Source organism: Epinephelus fuscoguttatus, linkage group LG12 (assembly GCF_011397635.1).
Source record: "Epinephelus fuscoguttatus linkage group LG12, E.fuscoguttatus.final_Chr_v1".
NCBI classification, from domain to species: domain Eukaryota; kingdom Metazoa; phylum Chordata; class Actinopteri; order Perciformes; family Serranidae; genus Epinephelus; species Epinephelus fuscoguttatus.
This window is the reverse complement of record NC_064763.1, coordinates 19,202,067-19,215,375: the sequence shown is the minus strand read 5'-3', so window position 1 is coordinate 19,215,375 and position 13,309 is coordinate 19,202,067. Positions and strand designations below refer to the sequence as shown.

The 13,309-nt window shown below is 41.4% G+C and overlaps 1 protein-coding gene across 1 annotated transcript in view; it reads left to right on the top strand.

Moving 5' to 3' along the window:
* The first annotated feature begins 3,702 nt into the window (after window positions 1-3,702).
* cxadr (CXADR Ig-like cell adhesion molecule) overlaps window positions 3,703-13,309 on the top strand; it is a 54,553-nt gene continuing 44,946 nt past the window's right edge. The window contains exon 1 of the mRNA XM_049592789.1: window positions 3,703-3,883. Within this exon, the coding sequence (XP_049448746.1) occupies window positions 3,832-3,883 (52 nt within the window). The 5' untranslated portion in view covers window positions 3,703-3,831. The remainder of the gene's footprint in view (window positions 3,884-13,309) is intronic.

The window sequence follows — 13,309 nt, the reverse complement described above, 5'->3', positions numbered from 1 at the left end:
TCTTGGTGTTTTGTGTATTGTTTTGGCGTTTGCTAAAGGGTCCTTCAAGTATTGTGGTCAAAGTGTAGCGTTGTTTTCTGGTATTTGACTTATTTGCTAGCTGACAGTGTAGAGACAAAAAATAAGTGTAACATGAAACAAAGTTCCCTGTCTGGAATCAAACTGCAGTTATATGGTGTGTTCTGCTCAGCTGGACACTTTATATACATTTAGTGGTAATGTTTAGCTCAGATTCTGTTTGCCCAAATCACTTGAAATGAGTTTCCTCAGGGGGGTGGCTGGGCTCAGCTTTAGAGACAGGGTAAGGACCTCAGACATCCAGAGGGAGCTCGGAGTAAAGTCGAAAGGGGTCAGTTGAGGTGGTTCGGGCATCTGATCAGGACGCCTCCTGGGTGCCTCCCACTGGAGATATTCCAGGCAAGTCCCACTTGTAGGAGGCCCCAGGGCAGACGCAGAACACACTGGAGGAATTAAATACCTTGTCTAGCCTGGGAACACCTTGGGGTCCCACAGGAGGAGCTAGATAGTGTTACTGGGAAGAGGGATGTTTGATGTGCTTTGCTTGGCCTGCTGCCCCCACAACCCGGCCCTAATCAGTCCCACTTTCCCCCCTACTAGGACGCCCCTGCTCATTAACACTATAATACTTTCTGTCTGTGGCGTTAGAGTTCGGACAAAGCCCTCCAGTAAGATTCAGTATTCATAAATGGCAGGCACATACTTGTATGATTCAATATTGCACAAATCGACTCCACTACACAAAAGCAAGATGTCATGCTATATATCCTAACGTCTTACCCATCAACTAGGACTGTGCCCCAAGCTCTGCTCCTTCTGGTTGCCTATATTTAATTATACACCAAAGGTTTATAGTTTAAAAAAAAGGATAACGCCAGACCCTTTTCTCGCCATATTTGGGTTATCTGTGACCTCACACTGCTCAGGCTCTCTCTGTGCTAGCAAAATTGGAAGTCAGAGTCTGGCCCCTCTTTCCACCAACGGCTGAGGGAGCTTGGCAACATGAGTCATATGGAAGGCCTTCCATAGAAACTTGCCAACAAGGAAAACATCTTCCTGAAAATCTGGAAACCATTTCTCGACAAATGGTCCACAACCTAGCAGAAGGGAATTGACTCATAGCTTATGTTCTTAACATGAGGTGACTAGGGCCCATCCATGGTGCATCACGTGCCTCATGTTTGTGACATTTTGGTTGCCAATGTGTGTGTTTTTTTCTTTCTTATCCACTCTATATATTTATTTCTCATTGTTTTTTAGTTTCCTGTTCTCTATATTTGTCTCAACTGGACATTACAAGCCATCTATGCTACATCTAAAACACATATTTCATAGCCCAGGTCTGTATCTATGCAGTCTCTGTTGTGTGAAATGGAGTTGGTGAATGAAGTTATAATGCATCAATCTGTATCTATCATCCTTAGTGGCTGACACTTTGTTGGCACAGTTCTGACCAAAGCTCTGCATCAATTCTCACTTCTTTTCCTAATTGTCTTTACCTCTTTTCCTTGAGAATGTACTTTCTTTTTGCTGGATCGGAGAAACATTAACCCTTGTTCTACCAACTGGGGTACCCTCAGACCCCACTTAGCTCAGGTCAGCTATTTTGAAGGGACAGACAGATTTTCTCATGCGCCCTGTCGACACTTAAACACTGCTCGTCTCTAAGGTAAGATGTTCAAAGTCAGAAACACATTACATCATTTCATAACATAAAAACTATTCAATCTTCTTCTTTTGGCTGTTCCCTTTAGGGGTCGCCACAGCGAATCATCTGCCTCCATCTAACCCTATCCTCTGCATCCTCTTCTCTCACACCAACTGACTTCACGTCCTCTTTCACTACATCCATAAATCTCCTCTTTGGTCTTCCCCTAGGCCTCTTGCCTGGCAGTTCCCACCTCAGCATCCTTCTACCGATACATTCGTTATCCCTCCTCTGAACATGTCTGAACCATCTCAGTCTGGCCTCTCTAACTTGAGCTCCAAAACACCTAACATGAGCTGTCCCTCTGATGTACTCATTCCTGATCCTATCCATCCTCGTCACTCTCAAAGAGAACCTCACCTTCTTCATCTCTGCTACCTCCAGCTCTGCCTCCTGTCATTTCCTCAGCACCACTGTCTCTAAACCAAACAACATCGCTGGTCATCCTGTACACCTTTCCTTTTAGTCTTGCAGGTACTCTTCTGTCACACATCACACCTGACACTTTCCTCCACCCGTTCCAACTTGCACGCACCTCTTTTCTACATTCTGTTGCTCTGGGTTGTTGACCCTAAGTGACCATTGTAAAAACTATTCAATCAATTGATTCATTTCTTACTTTCTTTTATTTTTTCTCAGATAAGCAAAGATGATTGCTGAGTAATGTTGATTTTGTTCAATGTCAAGTCTCTATTTGTGTCAAGACAATACATACAATATTTCCTGTCCGAAAAGGAGTAGGAAGAAGAAACATGCTTATCTAGTTCCACCCCTACTCTCACACTATACTAATCTATCACTACTCAAACTGTTTCATACATACCCGCTCCTCCAATGCCAGGTAATGAATTATTCCTTGCTTTGTACATGATTTGAGCAGTTTTAAAGCCCACCAGATCCATAAATTTCAGTTCATGTGACTTCAAAAACAGATTATTAGTGTGTTCCCTATATCCAACGTTAAGTAAATTTTGTATGGCTCTTTTTTGCAGTATGAATAATGGTTGTAGGGTGGTTTTGTAGGTGTTTCCCCAGACCTCAACAGAATAATTTAAATATGGCAATATCAAAGAACAGTACAGAGTATGCAGTGCTTTATGATCCAGTATCTATGGTATGTCTGTTTGCCCAGAACTGCAATGCTCCTCGTCAGTTTTTTTCGTACATATGTTATATGTGGTTTCCAGCAGATTCTGTGGACTGTTATCACACCAAGAAATTTATTTTCATACACTCTTTTAATAACAACATTGTCTATTTTAATGTATACTTGTATATTTGTTTTTCGATTTCCAAACAGCATGATTTTGGCTTTGTTAAAATTGTTCAAACCACATTTTTAGTTTACTAATTTCCGATGTGACAACCTCCAAAAGCTGCTGTAGATTGTCCCCAGAGCAGAAAATATACGTGTGATCAAACACAAATTTCAATATTTTTGATATTTTGCATGTCATTTAGCCTATGTATAAAACAAACAATTTTGGCTCTAAAACTGACCCCTGTGGGACTCCTCAAGCTACGCCTATGCATGGAGATTTATGTTCACCAGTCTGCACAAACTGTTGACGTTTCCGTATATACTATAGCTATTCAGCCGGTTCAACACTACCCCTCTGATGCCGTATCTTTCCAGCTTTTTGATTAACAAGTCATGATCAGTGGTATTACATGCCTTTTTTAAATCGACGTCCTCACACCACTGGTGCAGAATGTCCCCTTTGACAATCGATGTGGCTTTTATCAGTCTATTATAGCTCTATATTTCACCCAGAAGGTTATACAAACTGTTACCTTCCTCAATGGAGTCCCCCTGGACGAGACGCACATAGGGTACCATACAGGACTACCTTTCTTCCATGGATAAACAGTGGGACAGTTCCTTGCTCCAACCAGCAGAGGACATCACTGGATTTGCTTTGGGAATGCAGCCTGTCACGTGACACCCTGCGGCGCGCTCCGTTGTGCACCTGCAGAGAGCCGAGGAGAAGGAGGAGTGGAGTTTGGATGCTTCAGTCGAGCCGGACTGCCGCTTTTCACACGAACTCAGCACAAGTTCTCCCACCAACTTTCACCGAACAAGTCGTGGACTATCTGGAGCGGGAATGGAGCTTTGCATAGGCCGGTTCTGCTGTGTACTGTTGAGCCTGTTCACAGGTAAGTTTCCTGACACCAACTGTCGGTGAGCTACTTTGATTCTAATGGTGTTTCCACTCCGCGAGGATAGCCTCCGGTCAGCCGCGTTACACACTGAAACTTAGCTTTTTTCGACAAGTTAAAAACGCTGAAAACTTTAAGACATGTTGTGTTATCTCAAGTTAGTGTGGTTAACATGTAACTGGCTCGGTGGTTAACCAAAAATCACATCTGAGTACACTTTGAAGAATTCAGTCCGAGTAACTCCGACCCAAGGTCAGTTTAGTTAAGCTAGCTCCCCCGATCAAGCATCCGGCTAAACCAAATCTAACTGGAATAGTTAATTGTTTTAAAATAATAATTTAAAAGTGGCTTTCACGCATTGTTTGTATTAAAAATAGAGGACAAAAAGAGACAGCAAAGTAAAAAAGAAAGAAAAAGAAACATTAAGTTTGCCAACGTAACTTTACGTATTATATATTATCCCTCCAATAAAGTGGCAGTGGTTCGGTCCACATCAGGTATGACTGTACTGGGGTACATCTTACACTGGATGAATGGGTGTTTAAATGTGTAGCGTCGGGTTTTAGGTTACCACAGAAACCATACTTTTTTATGGATGTTTCATGATGCCAAAACTCTGGTTATTTCCTTGTGATCCTCTGCTAGTTAACACAATGGCTTGATCCTCTCTTAAAGCTGTGGCTGCATGACTTCAAAGTGAGGCCTTTTTTGTGTCTGCCATCTGCCAGCTGATTGTTGCACCCCCCCTTTTCTAATATGAAACCCCATGTTATCACATGTAACTCAACCACATGTTTGCTCCTGTTGACAGCTTTGTTTATAGTGGTGTCAGTTAAACCTTTTAATGTTAGGATCTGTATTTGAGGAAAGTTTAAACCCCAGTGACCCCCACCTCAGAGGGTTTGTTTGGTTGTTTGTGATACTGTAGGTGGGTAGATAACAGTGGCAGCTGTGAAACCACAGATCAGAAGAGTTTTAATTTAAACCAGTGGTGTCAGATTCATTTTAGTTCATGGGCCATATACAGCCCAATCTGATCTCAAGTGATTTGGACCGGTAAAATTGCAGCATAATAACCTATAAACAATTTTTTTAGTGTAAAAAAAGTTAATTCTGAAAATCCATATACAAAACAAATGATGAACAGATCACGATATACTCAAATATGTGCAAACTCAGCAGTATGTCTCAGTGTTTCCACATTCAGTCAGTCTACTACTCCCTTTCATTACAAGTGCATTTTCATCATAATTTTCCATTAAAGCTGAAGCGATTATAGAAGCAGGTTACATTTTGCGCGGCATTATAAACCATTTACAATCTGAAGTTTTGTCAGTGCCTCAGCAGCAGGTCTGTTAAAGATTATTTTACCAAAGCTGCTGGTTGACAGTATGCTTCACAATGTTTAATGTCTTTAAACATGGCCAGAGAAAGTATTCATTGTTATTTCAGAGAGCTGTATTCCAGACAGGGTAGAAAAGCCTTTGAGGCAGCATTTTATATGAAGTATCTACTTACTGTTCGATTGCTCCTGAAACCTGGCATCTCTTAGCCTTCACATGTGCATCAACATTAGGAGTGCAAAGTCATCTAGTGGGCCAGATTGGACCCTTTGGTGGACCGGTTCTGGCCCCTGGGCTGTGTGTTTGACACCTCTGATTTAAATCTTTCTCGCTGATTTGAATTTGAAATTTAGATATTCCTCATTTGGCTGGGAACCTCCCTAAAGAACATACAGCCAAGTGGTATCTTTTATCTTTAGTTTGGCGACCACTGAAGTAGAGCATTAGAGCCTCTCACAGCCATATTGGTATTGGAGTATATGTTGTCTAGTATGCATGATCATTTTTTAATTTTTTAAAACATTTTTTTTTACAGAACATAAAACAGAAAAAGAGGCTTGGAGTGATTTATTTTCGTTGAATTGCCAATGAAGTTTATTGTCCAAGTGCACTCAGGTTATTTCTGACAATAAAGTTAATGGTTTAACTGTAAAATATCCTGTTTTCATAACCATATTTGAGGGACAATTGTGTTGTATAGGTTTAAATAGATAGATAGAAAATTGGCGGAAATCTTAATATTGGGATTTTTTTACTCCCTAATATTGGTATTGACTTTGACCCTAAAAATCCAGTATCAGTCAAGCTCTACACTATTTTTTAACCTTTAATTTAACCTTTATTTAACCAGAATGTGTGTTTTTTTGTTTCTGCTTCATTTAAAGCATTTTTAAAACTTGGTTTGTTCAACAAGGCTACAAATGTAGAAAGATTGCGAGCACAAGTTCATCAAAACCATATGATAAAGTTAATAACCATCAATCTGAAGTATATATGAGTATTTATTTACCACTGTTGTTTGTTAACTGTAGGAGATGCATGTCTTAATTTCATGCATATGGGTGTGACTCCTTTGGAATTTACACTGAAACCAGCCGATCACTCCTCCCACTCTAAACAATGACGTGAAACTTTAGCTACAAGATCCTCTGTTGGCTTCGTTCAGCGTCATTCCATTGCAGTTATTGAAATGTTTTGAGATTTTGATGGGAAGCCACAGAGCCATGGTCAGAGCAATGACATTCCTGCGTGCTGATTAGTGAGAAACTGTATGCAATGAAGGGTTAGTGCTTTGTTTAGGATCAACCAGCACATCTCTCCTCGTAAAAGCTGGGGCATTGAGTGTAGTATAAGGTGTGTTGTTTAGCCTTCTTTTGTCCCATGATTCAACATTGTTTTGTATACTTGTTTGGGCTCATTACCATCTTAATAGCATCATGGCCTCGTCATTTGCGCGCTGTTCCACTTCAGCAGACAAGAACAGTATCTGCCAGACTCGTAGCATTCTTTTAACATGGCTTGGTAATACACAATAATGCGCTAGCCTCTCTTAAATGGCAAAATAACAAATAGGGTCTTTCTGCTCCATTTTCTTTGCCCTATTTGTCCATGAGGCACCACATGGAATATACAATACTGACAAAAGAAATACAATTCTAAGAGAGAGATCTGAGACCCTTGAAATTGTGGTCAGCGTTGAGGATTCAGAATGTCTAAAAGTGCAGAGGATATTCATCCCGCCTTCACTTCACGAAACAATTTTGATGCAAGGAAAGCAGAAGGAGACATTTGGGGAATGTTTGTACACAGTGTGAAAATGCATCTTTGATGGGGCCTCCTTTTTGTAATTCTTTGTGCTGATGTTATTTGATATGACAGTGTCTGCTGTGGGGTTGGCTATTGCTTTGAACAATCACATCAGATGCTGTTACACACACTAAACACTGCTCCATGCAAAGGCTGACACATGACAGGAGCTCTGCTTACAAGATATTCAACATATTTTCAAAGTTAACCAACACAGTTATATGATAAGACAATATGCTCACTGCTGCAGAGAGCCTGGTGCCAACTAATCTGTTTCTTAAAGGCCAGACACACCAAATTAACATCTAAGATCTAGCGGCGATGAAGGCTGACTGTTGCATCGCCTCATGTCACCCATGTGTCGGCCAAAAAGATGCCCTTGAACACACCAAAAAGACTACAGTCAATGACCAACTAGCATGTGCGTGAGCTGAAATAACTCTCCATACCAACAGGTGGCAGTAATCTATATTCGGCATTCAAAGAGGGAAACCAGAAGATTGACCTTCACGGATTTAAGATACCAGTTAGCCAACATGACTCGATGTTGAAAGAACAAATTCTACTCATATTGCGCTAGTGAACAATAATATGAACACTTATGAACCATTTCTGCCAAAGAGCTTGATTTCACGCCCTCTTGTCGTATGTTTGTTGTCCTCACTTCCGTTTCTTTTCAGCACTGAGCTAAACTACCAATCAGGGAGATTTTTCTCAACAATGTGCTCCGATTTCAATTCAGATTGCAGCCAAAAAAAGCCACCGTCAAGGGCTGACGAGTGCCAACGGTGTGGAACAAACCACAAAAACTAGGACGACAGACAAGGGCTGGGCATTATATTGACATTATATCAATATCATAATATTAGACTCAATATAATCTTAGCTTTTGGATATGTTAATATCACAAGTGTTGTCTTTTCCTGGGTTTAAAGGTTACATTACAGTAAAGTAATGTAGTTTTTTATTCACTAGACTGTTGTAGCTTTTGTATTTTTTGCCTTTACCCATTTAGTCATAAGGTTGCATCGGCAGTGGAGGAGGAAAAGAGGATACACACATGCAGATGAGATTCTCTGTCCAATTTACAATTTTTCCCCCCAATACCATAGAGAAGAGTTTTCTCTGTGGTACAGTTTCACCGCTGCAACCTTATTTTGTCATTATATCCACACCACTGATTATTATTGATCAAAAGTCTCATTGTAGAAATATAATTATCTATCTTTTGCAAATGCAGGAAAAGTCAACCCTGCATTATCATTTGAATATTGACTTTGAGGTATTTGGTTATTGACCGACAGTCAGCCTGGTGTGTCAGTGCCCTCACACCTATAATCAAAGAGAACTATTACATGTTTGTCAGTCATTAGACACTGTGGTTAGCCCTGGCTGGCATGTCTGTCCACTTCTCCCTTTTAGTAATAGACACTGCTTGATTTAGTCCGTTCTCTATATATGTTTGAGTCCTTGTTTAGGACCTGAACAGTCACTATTATGCTGCAGGACCTGTCCTGTTGCCCCCTCCACTCCTGGCTTTTTGGATCAAAAGTGAAGCCACTGACCTCGGACAAACAGAAACCTAATGAACCTGTGAGCAGGCGCAGAGCATAGTTACCTGATAAGCCTACAGCCAAAGGCCCTGGCCAGGAACTGGTTGCTTGGTTACCTTTTTGAAAACAGACACGCAGATGCAGGGAGTGTACTTATGTGAGTGTGTGCTCTGGCTGCTCTACAAAACTACCCTCCCCCTCGCTTGCATGTATGTATTAGGTCGTCTTTTACAACAGGAAAAAAGCTGCAAGTTTCACACAGGAGGTGTTGAAGTTGTATCAAATATCTTGATTGCAAAAGAGGTTTGATCAGTAAATCTTGGCTGAACTGTTGTCACTCTTACACCTGTGTGTGTGTATTGATGAGGTGTTTTGGTAGAAGTAGTTGAGGCAGGTACACCACACCCTGAGCCATTGTCATTGGCCTCACGCAGACAGTTATGACTTGAGGTCATATTCACTTGTCATGACCCAGCAGTCCGACACCCCTTCTTGCCTCCTGTAGATGGGAACATGTTGCAGCCACAAATTCACCTCCAAGCAAGCAGCCACCCACTCTGCCCGGAGTCCCCCTGTCCTTGGAAATGAAGCAGGAACAGGCGGAATCGGATTACACTCCAGGGACAGTGTTTTGTCCTCCACAATTTGACGATGGGGACGACCGCGCATGAATATTCACAGCCCAGGACGTTAATATTTTAGCATGCCAGTGCTGCACAAGCCCTGTGCCAACTCCTGTTCACCTACATGAGAGTGTGAAACGCTGATCCCGCCTTTACCTCGCCACGTTACCCGACCTCTTCCCACTTTCCCCCCTCCATTTCATATCTGAATTACTGAATGAACAAATTGCTGCCCGCCAGAGAATGAGTAAAAATGATTAATAGCGGTGCTTGTTTCTGAGTCCTGTTAATGGCTGTGCAGCCACTCTGTATTCAGAGCTTGTTCCTTTTTCACAGGTAGGGACAAAAACTGCCTTCTGGGCTGCTGCCAATGCATTCTTGTGAGACGAGATATTGGCAAGAGCATACGTGAACCCTTTGGTCATAATGTCAATGTTACATTGATGGATATTTCAAGTTTGTATGTCTTATAAGTTCAGTAACACTTTGACCACAGTATTGGTTTACTGACAGCTGCAGGGTCTCCAGAGGGATGCAAATTATGTGCTAAATTTTCCAATAAGCGTAGCCCTGGAGCAGTTTTGCCTTAATGACACAAATTAGTGGCTGATCAGTTCATAAAGGTCATGCCTTAGTGTGTCTTTTGGACCTAGGGGACCATGATAAATTGGGCGGCTTGATTACTTGCTCACTTTGCTTATTTTATCCAATCAGCTGTCTAAAACCCAAAGGTATTTAATTTACAACAAAATGTCAGTGAAGCATATGTTTCTATTGTATACCCAGCCCTAGTTGTATAACATTTATTGGCGGAACTATCTATGTTTGTCATTCATAGAAAATCCATTGTGGTTGCAAGGTTAGAGACTCGGTAAGCAAGCATCAATATGCGGTGAGGGAGCAATGATTTACTGATCAATTAACCGTCTGCCATACTGTATTAAGGTATTCATTTGAATAGCGATTGTACAATCATTACTTAGCAAAGGTAACTAGGCATGACAGTCCCGTCAAGCTTTGGATTTATTATCATCCCGAAGTGGTGTGCATGGGGCTGTAGTTGGAGAGAGTGTCTAAAGAGTTTGGAGAGCAGAAGGAGTATCAGAATCAGAAATATTTTATCGATCCCCGAGGGGAAATTGTGATTGGTTACAGTCGATCCAAAATATAGAACAGAGAATTATAAGAACTAAGAATAAGAGAATGATATAGAAGTATGTAAATGTTGCTAAGCCAGCAGTCGAGGTAGTAACAGTGCCGAATTGAGCTCTGTGTAAAATGACACCAGTTGTTGACGTTGTTGTGCTACACGACATGTCTTATGACACAGATAGCTTAGATTGTTTACTTGTACTTTGACCTGGACACTGTAAACCCCCCCTGCTCTGTAAAGTATTTCTCTTGTCCATCAGTGTTAGGTGTTTTGTGTGTTTTTGTATGAATCCTGGCTGCAAACCAATATCCCTGTAATAGACAGCAAAGACACTGTGAACATTGAACCTCATTTGCTTCCGGAACGCTGGCATGCTATCCAAAAGTGTTGCAGCTATATGCTGGCATTGTTTGGTTCAGTGAAGAAAGCAAAGCTGGCGTAATGGCGCATCTTCTGTACGGCAGCATTGCGGAATCTTTGTCTAAAAAGGGCCATTGTGTCTGCTCTAATGTAAGCTGCAAACGTTAGCATGCCTACTTTACTAGCATAATGTTATGATCGACAGCAGTGACCACAGTGTAGATCATTAACTAACTACAGTACTGCTACAGTAGTTTGTGGGGTTACAGCCCTGTTTATGACTAGCACAGCCATCATGTAGTAGTTCCCCAAATTGTAGAAGCCAGCTCTGGATGCTGTCACATTTTGTGAAATGTCAGCAGCTCAGTTTTACTCTACTGTTTGTTAGAAGTGAAGCATACTATTTTAACACGCTAGGGTCTAGGTACCATGTCTTAAGGGTGACTTTTGGTTCCAAAGGTACCATACAGAAAGTGTTTGTTGGAAATGGAGCTTTACAGTTTTCCTAAGCATACTTAAAATACTAGCTCTAAATTGAAGCACAAGAACAATGCTGTTTATTTTTTGACATGTCTTCTACATGGATCATCAACTGTTGAGGGCAGTACATGTTGAAGACCCTTTCACAGGGTTCTTGTTTTCAAGCACGTCTGCCAGAAACCTTCAAAGGTCAGATGGAGACAGTGTTCTTGGACCAACTCATGTTGTTAATGTTAGCTTAATTAATCAGCAGTCAGAGACCAGAGATGAGAAGCCTGCTTTTGTCTGCCTCTGCCCGTCTCAGGACTCACTGTTCCAAAAACAATTTCAAGGAGTAAATATGTTTAGATTTCTCAAAGTGCGTGTTGGATAGAGATTGTTCTGAGCAAGAGACATTTCCTCTGCTATCCATGTGACCTATCAGGTAAAACAAGGTCGTTGCAGTGCTGATATTTCCCCACTCTCTGGAGCCCATCGGTCATCATCGCTGTGTTGCACTGTTAGGGCGATAAACACACCCAAAGCACATTCATCACATAGCCACTTGATGCCCAGCGCTGCGGCGCCCACAACGCCCTCTACTCCTAATGAGGAATAATGGGTCCTGTGACAAATAAGCTGTTCACTGTGATGATAATAAGGGTGTTCATGTTCCTCGTATCTCAAATGAACATCACCAGGATACATTTTTCTGTAGATTAACAGTGGAGAAGCAGAGAAATGGCTGCACACCAGGCAGTGAAGGGGATTTGAAGGATTTTGTTGCAAAATGCTGTATTAATTATTTGGAAAATATGACACTGCATTTCAGTAAACTTTAAGAAAGAAGAGGGTGCTGCACTTAAGACAAGTATTTTGTAAATATGCCTTGCAACTATGGTAAAAGAAACGTCTGGCATCCATTTTCCATGGTGATTATCACTGTTTTCAAATGGTGGATGTCTCTGACTGGATTTATCCTCGCAGACTGTAAACATTATAGCACACTGTTTACCTTCTTGAATGGAGGGAATGCCTATTTATACTGATAAATGAAAAAACAAATATTCCTCAGCCAGTATCCAGGTATGTAAAGCATCACTCCACTTCTGCTTCTCCCCCTTATGACTGTGTTTTCTGGTTGTTTTTGCATAATATTCTCACGGCATCTGAGCTAGCCATGTCTGTGTGAGGATACACAGTGTGGCAGGCAGGTCCCCAGGGTGCTGCATCTGCAGGTGCTGGTGTGCAGTCTGCTCCTGCCTACCTGCTAGGCAGGTGTCAGCTCAGCTCTACACATGCTTGAACCTCCGTTGGATTATCCTTTGTGCAATGTTAAAGAATTGGGCTCGGTTGTAGGCTACACAGTGGAAAGAAACTCACGTTATTGTGTAAAAACAGACCTGTGGCAATTTATTCTGACAACAAATCTTTTGTTGCCACTTCTGACTTCCAATGGACGCCATCATTTGGAAGATAAGCATTATGTATTGTATTGTGCATGTCACATTATTATCAGCTAATGTCCAGGCATTGTCTAACACAGAGCTGAGTTGTGGGAAGATGATTGTATTTTGTCCTCCAGCAGTAAGCCCCACTCTCGCAGCTAAGAACATTAGAGTTAATTGTGTGTCTAATCTTGAAAAATATTATGGCTCAGAAAATAAGGGACATAAGCAGAAGGTGGGGTGAATTTTGGGGGGAGGCGGGGGTAAAGCAGCTGTTGAAGGAGCCATTTTTAGCACCTCTATCTCATTGAAAAACATTACACATTGTCGACGGCTCATATGGTGAAAAAGGCAAATAAGTGTTGTCTGTAGGAAGCCTCTGTCTTGATTCAGTCCCACTCGATTTTGCTCCCCGTGGTGTTGATCATTCAAGTCAGTCTTTGTCTGTCTTAGTCTGATGTTTAATCATCATGTCAAATTATATAGTTATGCTAATAACTCCTGTCCATAGAAAATAAGGGATTTGTTATGAAAAATGCCTGTTGCCATGCACAAAATCCGAGTCTGAACAATTTTTACACGGGTATGATTGCTTGTATTATAGATTTTAGAATTATATTAAAGCGGTTGTGTGGTGAAATGTTATGATGCAGGCCGAATCTTGTTAGGAGCGTTAAA